Below are 15,000 nucleotides of genomic sequence, written 5' to 3' on the forward strand. Positions count from 1 at the left end.
GGGGGTACGGGGAGGAGTAGATTTGGAAATGGGGCTTTTGAAGCTTGAGCTCTGGGCAAGGGTTGAAGTTGAAACTGGGGGTGAAGCAGATGAGCGTGAGCTATACTGTAATCTGGGCTGAGTTGTGGTTCGCCTGTAGCTTTAGCATGGACTGAAGAGAGAATGGGGCCTGTAGCATTCAGAGGATGTCTTTTGTTTTCATTGTACATGGACTTGAGCTGAGCTACACAGAGATATGTGTGAGTGATTCAAGTTGAAATGAGTTTATGGTCCCCAGATTTATGGCCTGGATTGGGGCACAGGGCGATGGATTGTAGTCTCAAGGCTACAGACTGAGGGGAGGCCCCTGGTCCCGGAGAGCTTTCTTGGGGGGCATAAGTGTAGAGGCCAGGGGCCACGGGGGTAGACCCCTGGGACCCTGAGGTCATCTCGTAGAGGCCCTGCTATTTAAAACCTCACCTGATACTCACCCTGTGGCCTGGGTGCAGAGTGAAGACTCACAGCAGAGGGGGGTGGGGGTGGAGGGTGGAAGAAATGCAGCAGAAGTCGCAGCTGTCACCAGGCCTTGTTTGCATCTTGTATATGTTCATGTGTGTGTGTGTGTGCATGTATGAGTGCATCTCATGAGACCAATGCTGTCAGAGGAGTATGCGTTGTTCTCCTGCATCATTTTATGATTTTGTGTTTAGTCTTTTGACATCTGTCCTCCAGCAGAGGGCAGTGAATTTGATATAATTATTGCTTTAATCTCCGAATTACTGTATCATAGCTCTAACTCTAATAAATATCCAAATTCTACATTAGTGCAAGTCATCATTGCTGCTTTAATGACAGAATATATGTTGAGGAATGACATAACAAAGAAGAGGCTAATTCAAACCCGTACTCCCTGAATGTTCATGATTTATTGTCCTTCTGACCGAAAAGCAGCTGCCTTCATCTTCTTCCTGATATCAACCGAGCCTGATTTAAGGTTTCAGAATCCATTCTGATAGGATGTTTTCTTTTTTCTAAAGCAACTCCCTCCCTGCCCTGCATGTCTGTTTTGTGTCTAGTGTGATTAAGAGCCAACTTGACAGAGTTGGTGGTTGTTTTGTTGTTTTGTTGGTAATGGCAGTGGAGAAGGGAGCGGTATAATGTTAAGTGCATGAGGAAGAAGTTTTGACATCCTTTCTTGTGGATGAAGATGAGGAGGAGGAGGATTGAATGTGGTGTCTCCACTGAAGGGATTGTGGTTTGCATGATTGAATTATCCAGCTTTTGATGTGTATGGGAGCATTGATACATGCATGGATGCACGCACGCACACACACACACACACACACACACACACACACACACACACACACACACACACACACACACTCGCATATGCAGAGAGGCTTTGGAGTTTTGGTTCTGTGACTGAGTAGGTGGTTGACCAGGGCTGGCATGGCATTTTGATGGGCCTCTCTTTGCTATTTTCTCTTCTTTATTCAGTTGTTTTTCTCCTTTCCTTTCCTTTCTCTTTTTCACTTTCTTTCTTTCTCTATCTCCCCCGTGCTCTATCTCCAGCCACCTTTATTCAGCAGCCGCAAGCAGTCAAACACATAAATGTGCCCACACCCAGTATTTTTGGCTATATTTTGGCCTATAAATGTGATCGTCGCTGACTGACAGAGTGATGAAGTTACACCATTGGTCAGCCGCCCTAGTGTTGGAATTTTTGATTGTTGCAATCTTAGAGCCTTTGTCAACCCTTTTAACGACTTTTTGTCCCGAAAGAGCTCCCAGTGACAAATCTAGCAACTTTTTGGACAAACCTACTTTCCATAGAAAAAACGGTAACCAGTATTGCACCACAAGCTCAACGTCGGGTTTTCCCTCCACAGGCACACCTTCTCTCTGAGTGATCATTTTAAAAGTTAATATAGCTGGAATCACAGCACAGTCTTTGTCTTTAAGCTTTGTGTTTGGTGATTCTACAGTCAGAGCAGCAGCTTGGAAATGAGTGCTGGTTAACATGTATCTTAATGGGCCACGTTTCAGTCACTATTTCAGACTTGTTCCGTTGTCTGACAACAGAAAGAGAAAAACATGTAAATGGGAGCTGCTTTATCGGGAATTCGGCTGTATTAAGATATTGTGTATGTGAACACAGAGAGTAGGGGAGACACAAATTAGATAAAGGGCTGAAACTGGCTGACACTAGGCAGAGCGCAAATGGCCAACGACGCGTTCCAACCATATGCTAGGTTTTGACCAAGTCTTGTTTACTAGTTCGCACAGAATACACTAGGGCCGTCTATCTTTCTCTCTCTACCTGTTTCACTCTCTTTCGGACAATTGTAGGCAGTCACACACAAATTTGAGTGAGCACATTCACACGTGCGCACTTTTTTACATTTGCCAAACTGGACTCAATTAAGTTCGTGTTTATCAGTTCACTACAAACAGGATTAAACCTCTGTAGAAGGAATAACATTCCAGCGTGTTGTGTTAAACTTTACGAGTTGATGAAAAGTGCAGGCTAGCTGGTGAGGGATTTAGTGTAGGGAAACATTGCGCCTCTGGTACTGTACACAGACTTACAGTGCTGTTTTCTCAAGCTAGCTCTCCCTCATTTGAAAGCACTTTTGTGTATATTAGCTCTACCTGGCGAAAGTAGATGTGAAATAACTTTTATAAAATTGCTCGTTAGCCACGCTGTGTGTGTGTGTGTGCTCTCAGGGCGAACGCACTCCCATTCACAAATGACATCCTGAGATGCCTCCAAGCTCTCTGTTTACATTTTGCATTCTTTCAGGCGCTCTTATTCAAAAACCAGAGCCCTGCGAATGACCAACCACAGGAGACTGTGGAGAGAATTACCCTCCCCCTCTACCTCCTTTTCTCTTTCTCTCTCTCTCTCTCTTTCTCTCTCTCATTTCTATCCCTCTCTTTTCCTCCCTGCCAGAAAGGTCTCTCTCTTTACCCGAGCCCCCCTCCCCTCCACCAGCACTCCCCCGTCCCTGGCTGGAGAGAGTGGCCTCAGAATGCCAGATGTATTACAGAGTGAGCCACGGCAATGTAAACACTCAGCCCTGCCATGAGAGCAGGGTGGTCTGGCCTCCCTCCTTCCCTTCCCTCCCCTCCTATCCCTCCCTCCCTCTTCCCCTTTCCTCTCTTCCCTCCCTCACAGCGCTGACTGCCAGAGGGGTGGAGAAAGTACAAAACAGCAGAGGGAGAGTGTGTGTGTGTGTGTGTGTGTGTGTGTGTGTGTGTGTGTTGGGGGAAGACGGAGCGAGGGAAGAAGCAGGAGTATAGTAGCGGTAGTGTGTTTGTGTTTTGGCTGCAGTGCCTACCGTACACCAGTGGAGAGATTGGGGTGTGGATTGATGCTTCTCAGACTTCAGCGCAGAGAATTTTTACTTTCAAACATACTATAAACATCTCCAAACTGTGCATGCATGTGTGTGTGTGTGTGTGTGTGTGTGTCGCTGGAATTTTTTAGCCCCTCTGGCACACATGGGTTACGTACGTAGCCGTATAGTTCATTGCAATTCCTACAGCACAACGTCATAGAATCTGGCGGTAACAGCAATTACACCAGTACAACACACGCACACACAAGGCATAAAGATACAGAGATATAAAACGTTTCCTCTCTCAGATGATTGAGAGGTTTGGAGCTTCAGCATGAGTCAGTATGCGTCAGAGTGAACTAGTCTCCCGCACTGAGACTTCCCTAGAAGCCTTGCCCAAGCATTAGGACAAGGGAAACACTTGTGACCTGACGCCAGAGGCTGTTGTGTTATTAAGTGCAGCGAGGCTTGGTGCATGTCACTTTTCTCTGTCGCTGTCTCCCTGATTTTCTTTTTTCTTTTTACGTCCAACATCTTTGTCCAGGGTTGGAAAAAAATGCTATGCTCCTCAAATGTTGCTTTTTTAAAAAATTCAAGTTTTGAAAGCTTTATTTGATCCGTTTTTCCTGCTTACAATGAGTTCAAAAGTAGATTGAGCTTCAATTTCAGTGTCAATCATCAAGCTGGGTACTGAAATATCAAAATGTGTATCAAAAGCCAGTATGGCTTAGTCAGATTCTTTAGTTTATTTACTCAACCAGGGATCAGTCTTTTTTTTTTTTTTTTAATTTAAAGCTGCTCTTATCACTATTTCTATATAACCAATGACTATCTGTAATATGAAAAGCCAAGTGACAAACTCAGGCTGTAATCACCCAATGGTTCAGTTACCTTCAACTCCTTGGTGCGTTTTAGTGTCTTTTAGCTCATTATTTTGATTTCCCATCTGCAGCGTTACTCTCTTAGCGAATAGCTAGCGAACGCAGTGTCGCATCTATCGGTTTAAGAGCCAGATATCTCTCTCAGGAGTTGGTGTAGCGCAAAACAGTTTTAAAATGAATACTGGACTTAAGCCAGTCTGAAGGTGCAGCAGGGAGCAACGCAGGGGGTTAAAGAAAACAAACACAGGGTTGTCCAGCACAAAAGTTTAACCTGACCCAACTTTTACCACAATGCAATGCAGCATCATCCGGCAAGGTACTGCATTGGTCAATCACATACATGCATTTCCACATTCCTGGTAGATTACTTTGTGCCACGAACCCCGTATTTCTGCTGTTTACCTCCCAATCGTCACAACGAATGGTCAAATAGTTGCAAAGTTGTCGAAACCCTGTATAATAGTATCATGATTTTGGTCTGAATGTGCACTTACAGATCAGGTCTCCAGGAACACAACTCCAAATGAATGCTAACAACACATCAATGTTGTGTTTACGGTTTATTGCACTGCCCCCAAGTGGCCAAAAAATTACTCACGCAGGTGTATTGGAAAAAAGAAAGTCCTGCTGTTGGCTCTGAAACTCGAATATCGCCTTAATTGATATTGTTGACATATAAAGCCCTGGTGAAATTATGAGTGCAAAGGTAACTATTAAAACCTTTGTGCATGAATGAAGCACCTTTTTTAAAAATAAATACTTTTTTTTTTTTTGTATATCTTCCTTTCCTCCATTCATGCTCTCTCTGTTTCTGTGTCTTCTTTTGCACACTTAGGAATGTGTGTGATTTTGGCATACCTGAAATCATGGGCCATCTTTCCAGGAAATGACAGAGATGGCTGGCTGAGATTGGCCGCTCAGGCTCATGTCACGGTCTGTTATGGCTGGGCTGTGTGCCAATCACAGGGCAGTAAATGCAGCAGGGGGGAGGGCTCACCTGGCTTGAATTCGACAGGGACTGCAGCACTGACAGGACGTATAGGATGAGATCGTTTCTTCCCCGACAGAGCTGGAGATGATGGAAGAGTCTTTCATTTTGCTTAACAAAATGAGAGTGTTCTATCAGTGGCATCAACACTCATACATTCTCATGGTCACCTATAACAATTAATACATCATTTGCCTGACACCTTGGGAATTTGTAATTTATCCTCAACCACTCCACACATGCATGCACATGCTACAAACACAGACTTTCTGTCAGCGTTTTCTTCTCCTACTACTTTTTCCAATGCTCTGTGAATCCATTGGCATTAAATGGGATTTTTTTTTTGGGGGGGGGGGGTGGCTGGGTGTGCATTAGGAGACAATCAGCTACAGCTGCACGTCAGAGCACTTCCACTCTCTGTTTCTTGTCATTTCTCTCGCGCTCCTTTGCATCATCCTCTTACTTTTCCACTCTTCCTCCGTAGTCACCCACAGTCTACCTTGCTTGTTTTACCCTTCCTCTGTGTGGCAGCCCCCTCCTCTCTGAAAGTTGAAAGGAGAGAGGGAAAGAGAGAGGGGGGTCAAAGAGAGTGAAGGGGGCTCACCATGGGTCAGATAGGGTCTCGGCTCTCTCAGTGAGGCCTATCATCACATATTTGTGGCTGTGTGCACACCTGCATTGCAGAGCCCACATTCAAAACTTCTATTACGACCTATGCATACTACTGTGTATGCTGCTTTATTGTTAGCACTCTTGCCACTTGCTGCTACAACAGAGAGAGAGAGTGCAAGCTGCCCTTAATCTAAAAGTACTGAAAGGAGGATAAGGGGGAATCAAGATCCACTTGCTAAAGATGGATATTGCATAAGCGGCAGACCAGTTGTTGCAGTGTTATTCAAGTATTTTGTGGTTTTGATAGAGGAAGAAAAGAATGGTGGATGGTGAGGTCACACTTTTTTTCTTCTACTAATGCAGTCCAGGATCCGATGGAAAGGCTTGAGATATTGTTCTGATTCCAGAGAAGTCTGCTTGTGTTGCTCAGTGGTTAAAGAAAACCAACAACTCAAGCAGATTGTTTCTGTCAGAAGTTGTTACTTTGACAGGAAACTGTGGCACATTGAATTTTGTTGTTAGATATTGTTGGATCATAATTAGAAGTGATGCACACACACTCACATTTTCACAATATCATCAATTCTTGATTCCTTAAGTCATGCCTGCAGGCACTTCAGGCTTTGAATGAGTCTATCAAGATAGAGCAGTAATACTATGAGGCGGCAGATATTTACTTGGCAGGAAAAGATGGAGGGAGGGACGGACACAGAGTGACGGCAGATGGAAGAAGGTAGAGGCAGGGTTGTTCAGCAAGAAAACAGGTGGGTTCTCCTCGGTGATCAAAGCTCTGTCAGGTGATTGGCGGCGGCAGCTGAGACAGAGATGAACAGGAAGGAAAAGAAAAGAGAAAGTTGTAACTGTGAAGTGGGGACTTAACTGTGGGAAACTCTTACCTGAGCAGACTGACCAGGAGAGACCAAGTGAGGTCAAATGAGACGCGGATTAGTAACAGGATTAGTAATTACATTATATCGTCTATGAATTATTCTTTAATTTCTTGGGTAACAGCTACTTTAAAGTAGTCTTACTATAAGCAGCTGCGTCTTCAGGTTGCCTCAAAGTTGGTATTTCTGTTTGATTTTTCTCTGTATGCTGACGTGTGGTGGCGTACCTGACAGACTGCCCACTCACAGGGACTAAGATGTCAGGTCGAAGATATACTGTATGTATGACAGAGAGAATCAAGCAACTCTGTATCTGATTTTCCAAACGAAACCATTTACGCCAGCTTGTACTGGATATGAAGGTGACGACACTTCTGTCTTCTATCTGAAAACAGTCATGTGAAAATACACAATACGTTACATCTCACGCAACAGGTGTCACTTCCCTTTTTTTTTTTTTTTTTAAAGTATATTTTTTTGGGCTTTTTATGCGTTTATTGGACAGTATAGTGGAGAGAGACAGGAAACGGGGAAGCAGAGAGAGGGGGAATGACATGCAGCAAAGGCCGTCCGATGCGGGATTCGAGCCGGGGCCAACTGCAGCGAGGACTGTAGCCTCTACACATGGGGCGCCTGCTTAGACCACTACGGCACACGACGCCCCGTCACTTCCCATTTTAAGTAAAAAAAACAAAACAAAACAAAAAAGAAAACATCTGCATCCAAGTAAATAAATGTATTTTCATATTTTGACGTGGTTAAAATATCCTTTCAGGTAGCGTCCGCTTGAAATAGCTTTACGCAGTTTTGGGGGGAAATGGTTTTCCAGATCACGTCCTCATGTAGGTGTTCTCCATTCCTCTGGCGGTATTATATGGGGCGTGGGGTATGGGAGGTCGCTGTAGACTTGGTGGCAGAGAGATGACCTGGTTTTGGGGGGGCTTCCTCCTCACCACAGGCGGTCCCTGCTGAGAGGGGGCTTAATCCAGCTAATCCTTTCTCTGCACGCACACACACACACTCTCTCACACACACACACACACACACACACACACACACACAGAGAGATGTGTTCAGCCACATGCACGTACAGTATACTCCCGTATCTTCTTGTAGCAAGGTCATATATTATATCAGATCGCTGTTGTTGGTGGTGAAAGTCGCGGTGGCATCAAACTGATTCTAGATCTGCTAACAGAAGGGAAATAAAAGTATTTTAATTATTTATCATTATATGTGCAAATATATTCAGGTACATTTAGAGATAGCGTCGTTCCTTTTCCTGTCAGTGGGAGGTGTAATGTTTGTACGAACAGTATGAGCAAGGTGTGTTTTCTGTCCAGCGTCACACTCGGAGAGAGTTGTAAGAGTTGTTTGCCACTGGTGGCTGCGTGTTTTCCTTGAAAGTGTGAGATGCTTCCGTTGTCAGGCGTCAGTGATGTGCAGGGGGTGGGGCTCTGCTGTTGTGTGTTGCATGGAAAAGAGAGAAAGTTGGCGAGGGGAGAGGAGGGTGGGCTGGCTTTGACAGAGGGGCCAGGCTGATTGCCATCATGATCTGGCCAATCACAGAGTAGAGCTGAATAGAGCAAAGAGAGAGAAAATGAGAGTATAAAGAGGGGGGGGGGTTCAGAATTGAAAGGAGGGAGGGGGTGATGTCAGTTCCTTAGAAACCTACTTTCTCTCCCTTCGTCCCCACCGCCCCCCGTTCCCCTATTTTGAGAATAGGGGGGACCAGGGGTTAATGTTATGCAACACACTGAATACCCACACTGAGGGCTCAAATACAGTGACACACATAGACCTGCTTCTCTTCTCTTCCTGTGTAGTCCTATTTTTGAGAGGTAATCAATCGTTAGTGATGCTTCCACAGGCACTATAACACACATACACATAAATAACACACATACACAGGTGGCAGCGCACATTAACTCTTCACATGTGTCTGGATTACGGAGAATGCCGACGTAAGGCAGTGTTGACAGGATCAGATAAATGATTAACAACCATTTCATCATCATTCTGTCTATAATACAACTAAAAATAATAATAAATTCCATCCCTGGAGTACCCAGAGCCCAGATTAAATATTCAAATTGCTGCTTTTGTTTTGTCCAACTTGGAGTTCAAACTTTAGTTCGTTTTTTTTTTTTTTTGGCTGTTGATCAGAGCAGCTGAGCACATTTAAGGCCTCACTTTGAGCTTTTGGTAACGTCACATGACTAAAAGAATAATCAACCATCAAAGTGAATTTGCTGAAAGAGGAGAGAGTGATGCAGGCTGGATAGAATACAAATGAGAGAGTTAGAAAAAGAGCTGGTATGGGAAGGATTTTAAAGTCAGTGACACTTTATTTTAGGTCACAGCAGCTGAGCCTGGAGCAGGACACCTTCAAGATATCAACACATGCCGGGGTCAACCAGTTTTCTTAGGAGAAGGAATATGGGAATATGTGTCATTGAAGAAACACAGCTGTGTGTACACACACACTCTCGCACATGCTCGCATGTACACCAGTGCGCACACACACATGCACTCACACATATTTTCTTGGTCCAGCTGGGGTGTTAATTTCACCCCAAGGCTGTGTGAGTGTTGACCCCAAAACGCTGTAACCTCGTGAAGTGTGGAATTCTCTAAGCCTGAGGCCGTAATGTGCTGTTTCCTGTAGAGAGAGAGTGCATTCCTTGACTTGTCCCATTCCTTGCTGCTTGCTGTAAACCCAAGGTCTTTGGGTGGCAGTCCACAACTTGGAAAGGGTTCAGAACAGACAGTGAGTTCTAAGGACGATCCTCCTATCTCTTTTTTTTCAATCAGACCTTTCTTCATCTCCTCACACATGTAGAAACACACTGAAAACGGATGCGCTTCTTTCTCTATACCTTGTGTTCCCCTTTTTCCTCTTGGCACTGCAGTTAAACTGAGCCTCGGGCCAGCTTTGCCTTTGAGCGCTGACGGTGTAGCAGACAAGTGGACTTGTTAGTGCACTGTCAGCGTGCGTCGGATCTAAATCAGTTCCATGCCTGCTCTTTCTGAAGGGAGGGCTGGTGTAACGTAGCGGTGTAGCTGGCGTAGCAGTGGAAAGCATGTCGCTCCAGTTAGCCCAGGCCTGCTATTAATGATGAGTATTATAAACATGCCTTCAGACAGGATCAGATGGGAATGCTGTTTGGGTCCAGAAAAAAAGAAATCAAGTGTGTTTTCCTAATGCCCCAAGACATGGCCCCCTCCCTCCCTGTTCCATTGGTCTGACTGGGTGGTCCAGCCCAGCAGAACAGGCATGCTTATGTTCAACTTTAATGCCATTACAATGGGCTGAAAATATTCAATCTATGCCTGCTCTTGCATGAATTGAACGGAATTGTTCAATTGGATTAAGGCATAATAAAATGTTACAGATTTTTCACACAGTTAGCTCTCTCACTGGGCAATTTTCATGTTGTGTGTGTGTGCGTGCGCGCGCCCGTGCGTGCGTGCGTGTGAGCAAGTGAAAGAAGATGACTATAAATTGCCCGAGCTTTCACAGAGCATTCAGTCACTGATGACAGAAGGGGTCAAATCCTCTGCTTGTAAATCAGACATACAGTGAACTGAAGAATGCACACGCAGGCACATGCGCAAATCTCAGGCTAAATTGAGGCTGAAACATGCAAACACATACTTTTATATAGCTCTGAAATTTTACAGAAAATTTGAGACTTTGCCCATGCTTGCATGACTGCAATTGCCTGCATTTGTGTGTGTGTGTGTGTGTGTGTGTGTGTGTGTGTGTGTGTGTGTGTGTGTGTGTGTGTGTGAGAGACTTTGCCAGACCTGCCTTGGCTGTACTGGGGTGGAGCAGGGCAGCTAAAGGGCCTGAAAGGCTGCTTTTGTAGCTCGGGCTAGCTGAGAGCTTAGAGCGCACGCACAGGGCTTAGTCCCACCACGATACTGGGAGCAAAGCCTGGAAGAGAGCCTCTCTCTCTTCTTTATCAAACACACACACATACTGTCACACACACATATGCAGTCAATGTGGTCTGGCGCTGCTGACTTGTTAGCAAATTTGAGTAGAAACATTGAGCTGTTTTTGTGAAATGTGGATTTGTTGGATGATGTTAGTCTTCTGGGTTCTAAGGAGTGAGGATGTTTGGCATTGCACTGGTACAAGCTCACTGTAAACAAAGTGCTTTTGTGTTAGATATGAGTCTCAGCTATTGAAAAATTATGTTAGAAAGGTTAATATTTGTATTAGTTATATAGATTTCATGGTTTTCAAAGCCAGCATAAAGTACTTTAATTATTTCTTACAGTGTGTTTGGATATTTGCGCAGAGGGTTCGGATTTGCAGGTTTAAATACATTCACTCTTCTTTTTCCAGTTGGTGGGCGTGTGAACCAGGAACTGAAGTACACGCGACAGAAGATAGGCGAGGAGGCCATGTTTAACCCTCAGCTGATGATCCAGACGCCGCGGGAGGAGGGAGCCAATGTACTAACAGTGGACGCACTCCTGCAGCACCTGGAGTCAGCTATCCGAGCCAGCAGAGTTCATGTTTACCTTTATAACAGGTGATATGGTTTTGATTCACGTCTATCTGTAATTTAACCATCGTATTTTCCAGCTCTGGACAGTCGATAGATCAAATAACATATACAACAGATGTGTGGAGCTAACGATGTTCATTTTCTATTGACGTGTCAAAGAGACGACTGTGGTAATCTTTAAGATCATAGTTTCTGCTTTATATTTCATAACACTTTGCTGTGTCAAATGTTTTATCCATCTCATCTATGTGTATGGATGCAGTATATGCAGATATACGGCATACCTGTGTGTCTGTATTCAGGTGTGTTTTGGCTAACAGCCCCTCTTGATGACAAAAGATTTATTACCACTTGTTTTTATCATTCTTTTTTATCATCAGTCTAGCCTGAGGGGCTCCAGCTGTTATATGGGCATTACCAAAACTAAACAGAAACTTTTTTGTTCTCCTTTTCAGACAATGGAAATTAGAACACTTATGCTACAAATCAGGAGAACTAGTCACAGAAACTCATTTTATGGATCAGGTAAGACGCAAAAGGTTTAGTATGTCAAGTATTGTCAAGTCATTTTTATCACGACATCATCAGTGCAATCACTGCTTTTTTGTCTCTTGCTGCTTTTTTTCCCTAATATCAACTTCCCGCTGTGAATTTGTGTCTCTTTTGCTGTGTGTGCTGTGCGTGTGTGCGTGTGTGTTCATCCAATTAGATCATAGAAAAGCTACATCCCTGCCTCATCATCACCCCTTTGGACTGTTTCTGGGAGGGAGCCAAGCTCCAGTCTGGAATGGTCTATCTCCCGTAAGTACACAAAACTCCTTTTTACTAGACAGAATCTGTATTTTATGATGTGTCAGCACAATCACAACATGCCAACCCAGCATATCATTAGATCGACCAATCTCTTTCAAGCACTATCATCAGGTCAAATGATCAAAAGCTTTTTTTTTTTTTTTTAAATCATAATTGGGCACATGTAGAGCTTTCCTCACAATGAGGCCTGCTGGCAAAAATGATGCATGGGGACAATAAGATCTCGAATGCTGAGCTGGTGAGTGCTGGTTATGAAATTAGTGTATATGGTAACAGTATCGGTATGTTCAGATTGTTTTCGAGACGCAGAGCGAGGAGGAGGAGGAGATCTGGATCTCTAGATCTTGTTTTTGCCCCTTTAGTAGAGGCTGCCCAAACATGCTCAACCCATCCAAAGAGACACCACAGAGGAACAAGAGTGTGTGTGCATGTGTGTGTGTGTGTGTGTGTCCTGAACTCGTCCCCTCTGAAGGCTCTATTGTAGTGGTTGCTGGCATGCGTATCGCTGGCGATAGTTTCTCTCCAGCCCTGGGCCTCACACCATTGTCTGGCCCTTCTGTTGCTAATGGCCTGCTGCTACAGTAATACTCAGCAGACCTTTACCTCTGCATGTGTGTGTGCACGCACATAGTGTGTGTGTGTGCCATTGCCATCAATGCAATATACGTGTGTTTTGTCGGTGTGTGAGGGTGTATCAGCTTGAGTCGCTGTCATCGGACTATGTGAATATGGTGTGTATGTGTGTGTTGCTTGGTTGGTCTCAGATGGTAAATAAGGTTTTTACTATGTTCTGGTTCGGAGGCTGGGAATAATAACCCAAGCCTGGTTAAGCACATACAATGTAGTCTGAATGACGGAGAGAGGGAGATTCAGAGAAAGAGAGATTGGAATGTGTGAGGCAGAGAGAGCATAGAGGGACAAGGACTGGTTTGGAGCAGGAATTTAGCACCGTGCCACTGCATGATGGGAATTGGTCTCCATTTATCGCTTTGTGTCACCTAGCGAGAAAGAGATTATGTCCCACTCTCAGAAATTGGAATTTGTGTCTGTCTCCCTTTACAATTCTGTTGCATCTAATTAAACAAGTGTCCTGCAGAACTAATATTTTCTAGAATCTAATCAGCCTAAGGAGTTTAATTTGCCTATGAACAACTAGACAAACACAACAAATACTGAAACCGATAAAACAGTTGATTAGCAATTTCAGTTATTGTCACAGTTTTGGCCATCATTTCCGTCAGTTATGATGAATATACTCATCGATGTTATCACAGAGATCTGGAAATGCGGCCGTATTGCTACAAGAAAATCTAACTGGCTGAGAAACACAAGCGGTCAATCAGACAGGGTGTAAATAAGTCATAAGGAAGCCAGATTATCTGATCCACTTTATTCAACTGAAATTCAGTTCAACTGAAAACAAGAAGGACCAAAATGTTGGTAATAATAATAATACATGGTTAATATGGTAGATTGGGACTTTGTGAGTACGATCTTGTGATTACGAGTACAAAGGATGGCTAAAAGTACAAATACACTTATCCTTGGAGTAAATTTAACACGGTTAAAGTAAAAGTAAAAACAGTTTTCCTATTTACTTTTAACTTTGCAGAGGTAAAGACCCTCTGCAATGGACCAACTTTGACCCTAAGGACTTCCTTGAGGACTTGCGAAGAGCAAATTTCCCCGTGGAAGCCTTTGAGGACATGTTGGAAAAGGCAGACGTTGGACACGGCTACATGGACAGACCCTGTCTCAACCCCGCTGACCCCGACTGCCCCCTCACCGCGCCCAATAAGAACTCAACTAAGGTAGGCACACACATAGGCACACACCTTGGCTCGGAATATCTGTGTGTAAATGGAACATTTATGTGTTTTGGTAAAACAGGTTGTCTTTAGCTGTTGGCAGTCATTTCCTCACATGTTGCTTTTATTGCGACAGCCATTCGATGTGGCGCGAACCCTGAGTGGCGGCTGCCATGGTCTGTCCAGGAAGTACATGCACTGGCAGGAGGAACTGATCGTAGGAGGGACCACCAAGAACGGCAGCGGACCCCTGCTCAGGTAACATACCCACACTTACACATACACACCCTCATAAACACTGCTGTGATCACTGCAGCGCTTATTCTGGAAAGAGTGTGGTTTTTTTGTTCTTTTATGCTCTCCGAAACGGCGCATGCATGCGTGCGTGTGCGCCGTGTGCTGTAAATCTTGCAGTCATTAGCAGATTCCAGTGAAATCTTAGAGCTCCAGCTGTTCCTGCTCAGCTCTGGCTGCTCTGCTTGGACACTGCCCACTCCTACACACACACACACACACACACACACACACACACACACACACACACACATGTGCACAGAGTGATCTATTGCCTGGCTAGTTTGTCCAAATATACAGTGATTTGAGGTACATGATCTTAATTCCAGCACAAGCACCAAGACAAAGCTTATAGATTATGTGGTATACCTATGGACATATATGGAGTTTTATGTGTGAAATAAGCTGTTTGCCCTCAGTAACAGAACACATTACATTTAGTCATTTACTGTATTACACACTATTTTTATATAAATATAAAACATGAAATACACACATTTTATTAAGCAATAAGAAGCTTCCTTTAACAGGGAAAAGCTACTCAAATTATCCAACATTTTGCTAATGGTCCACTTATTTTAATGTTAAATTTGCAGATTGGATGGTGCATGCACATGCATGTACACATAAAAGGCAAAACCTACACACACACACACACACACACACGTACTGGTCACAGAGTACAGTGGGGTGCGTTGTTTGTTTTGTGGTTATGTTTTTTCCTGGCAAGGTTGGGTCATTAGGGTGTCTGTGCGTGCCTGCCTGCCTGTGTGAGTGTGGATATGTCTGTGTTTGTGTGTGTGTGTGTGTGTGTGTGTGTGTGTGTGTGTCTGTATATGTATGTGGTTTAGCTGCTCTGTCCACTGGGCTG

General features: G+C 44.2%; 1 protein-coding gene across 2 annotated transcripts in view; it reads left to right on the forward strand.

The window, feature by feature from the left end:
* ptch1 (patched 1) overlaps positions 1–15,000 on the forward strand; it is a 52,710-nt gene that overhangs the window by 7,504 nt on the left and 30,206 nt on the right. For both annotated transcript variants that reach the window (XM_023393558.2, XM_023393557.2), the window contains exons 3-7: positions 11,049–11,238; positions 11,670–11,739; positions 11,924–12,015; positions 13,640–13,838; positions 13,972–14,093. In XM_023393558.2, coding sequence (XP_023249326.1) covers positions 11,049–11,238; positions 11,670–11,739; positions 11,924–12,015; positions 13,640–13,838; positions 13,972–14,093 — 673 coding nt within the window. The remainder of the gene's footprint in view (positions 1–11,048; positions 11,239–11,669; positions 11,740–11,923; positions 12,016–13,639; positions 13,839–13,971; positions 14,094–15,000) is intronic.

Source organism: Seriola lalandi, unplaced genomic scaffold, assembly GCF_002814215.2.
Source record: "Seriola lalandi dorsalis isolate HSWRI2012SDOR001 ecotype SW California unplaced genomic scaffold, Sedor1 jcf7180002054938, whole genome shotgun sequence".
NCBI lineage: Eukaryota > Metazoa > Chordata > Actinopteri > Carangiformes > Carangidae > Seriola > Seriola lalandi.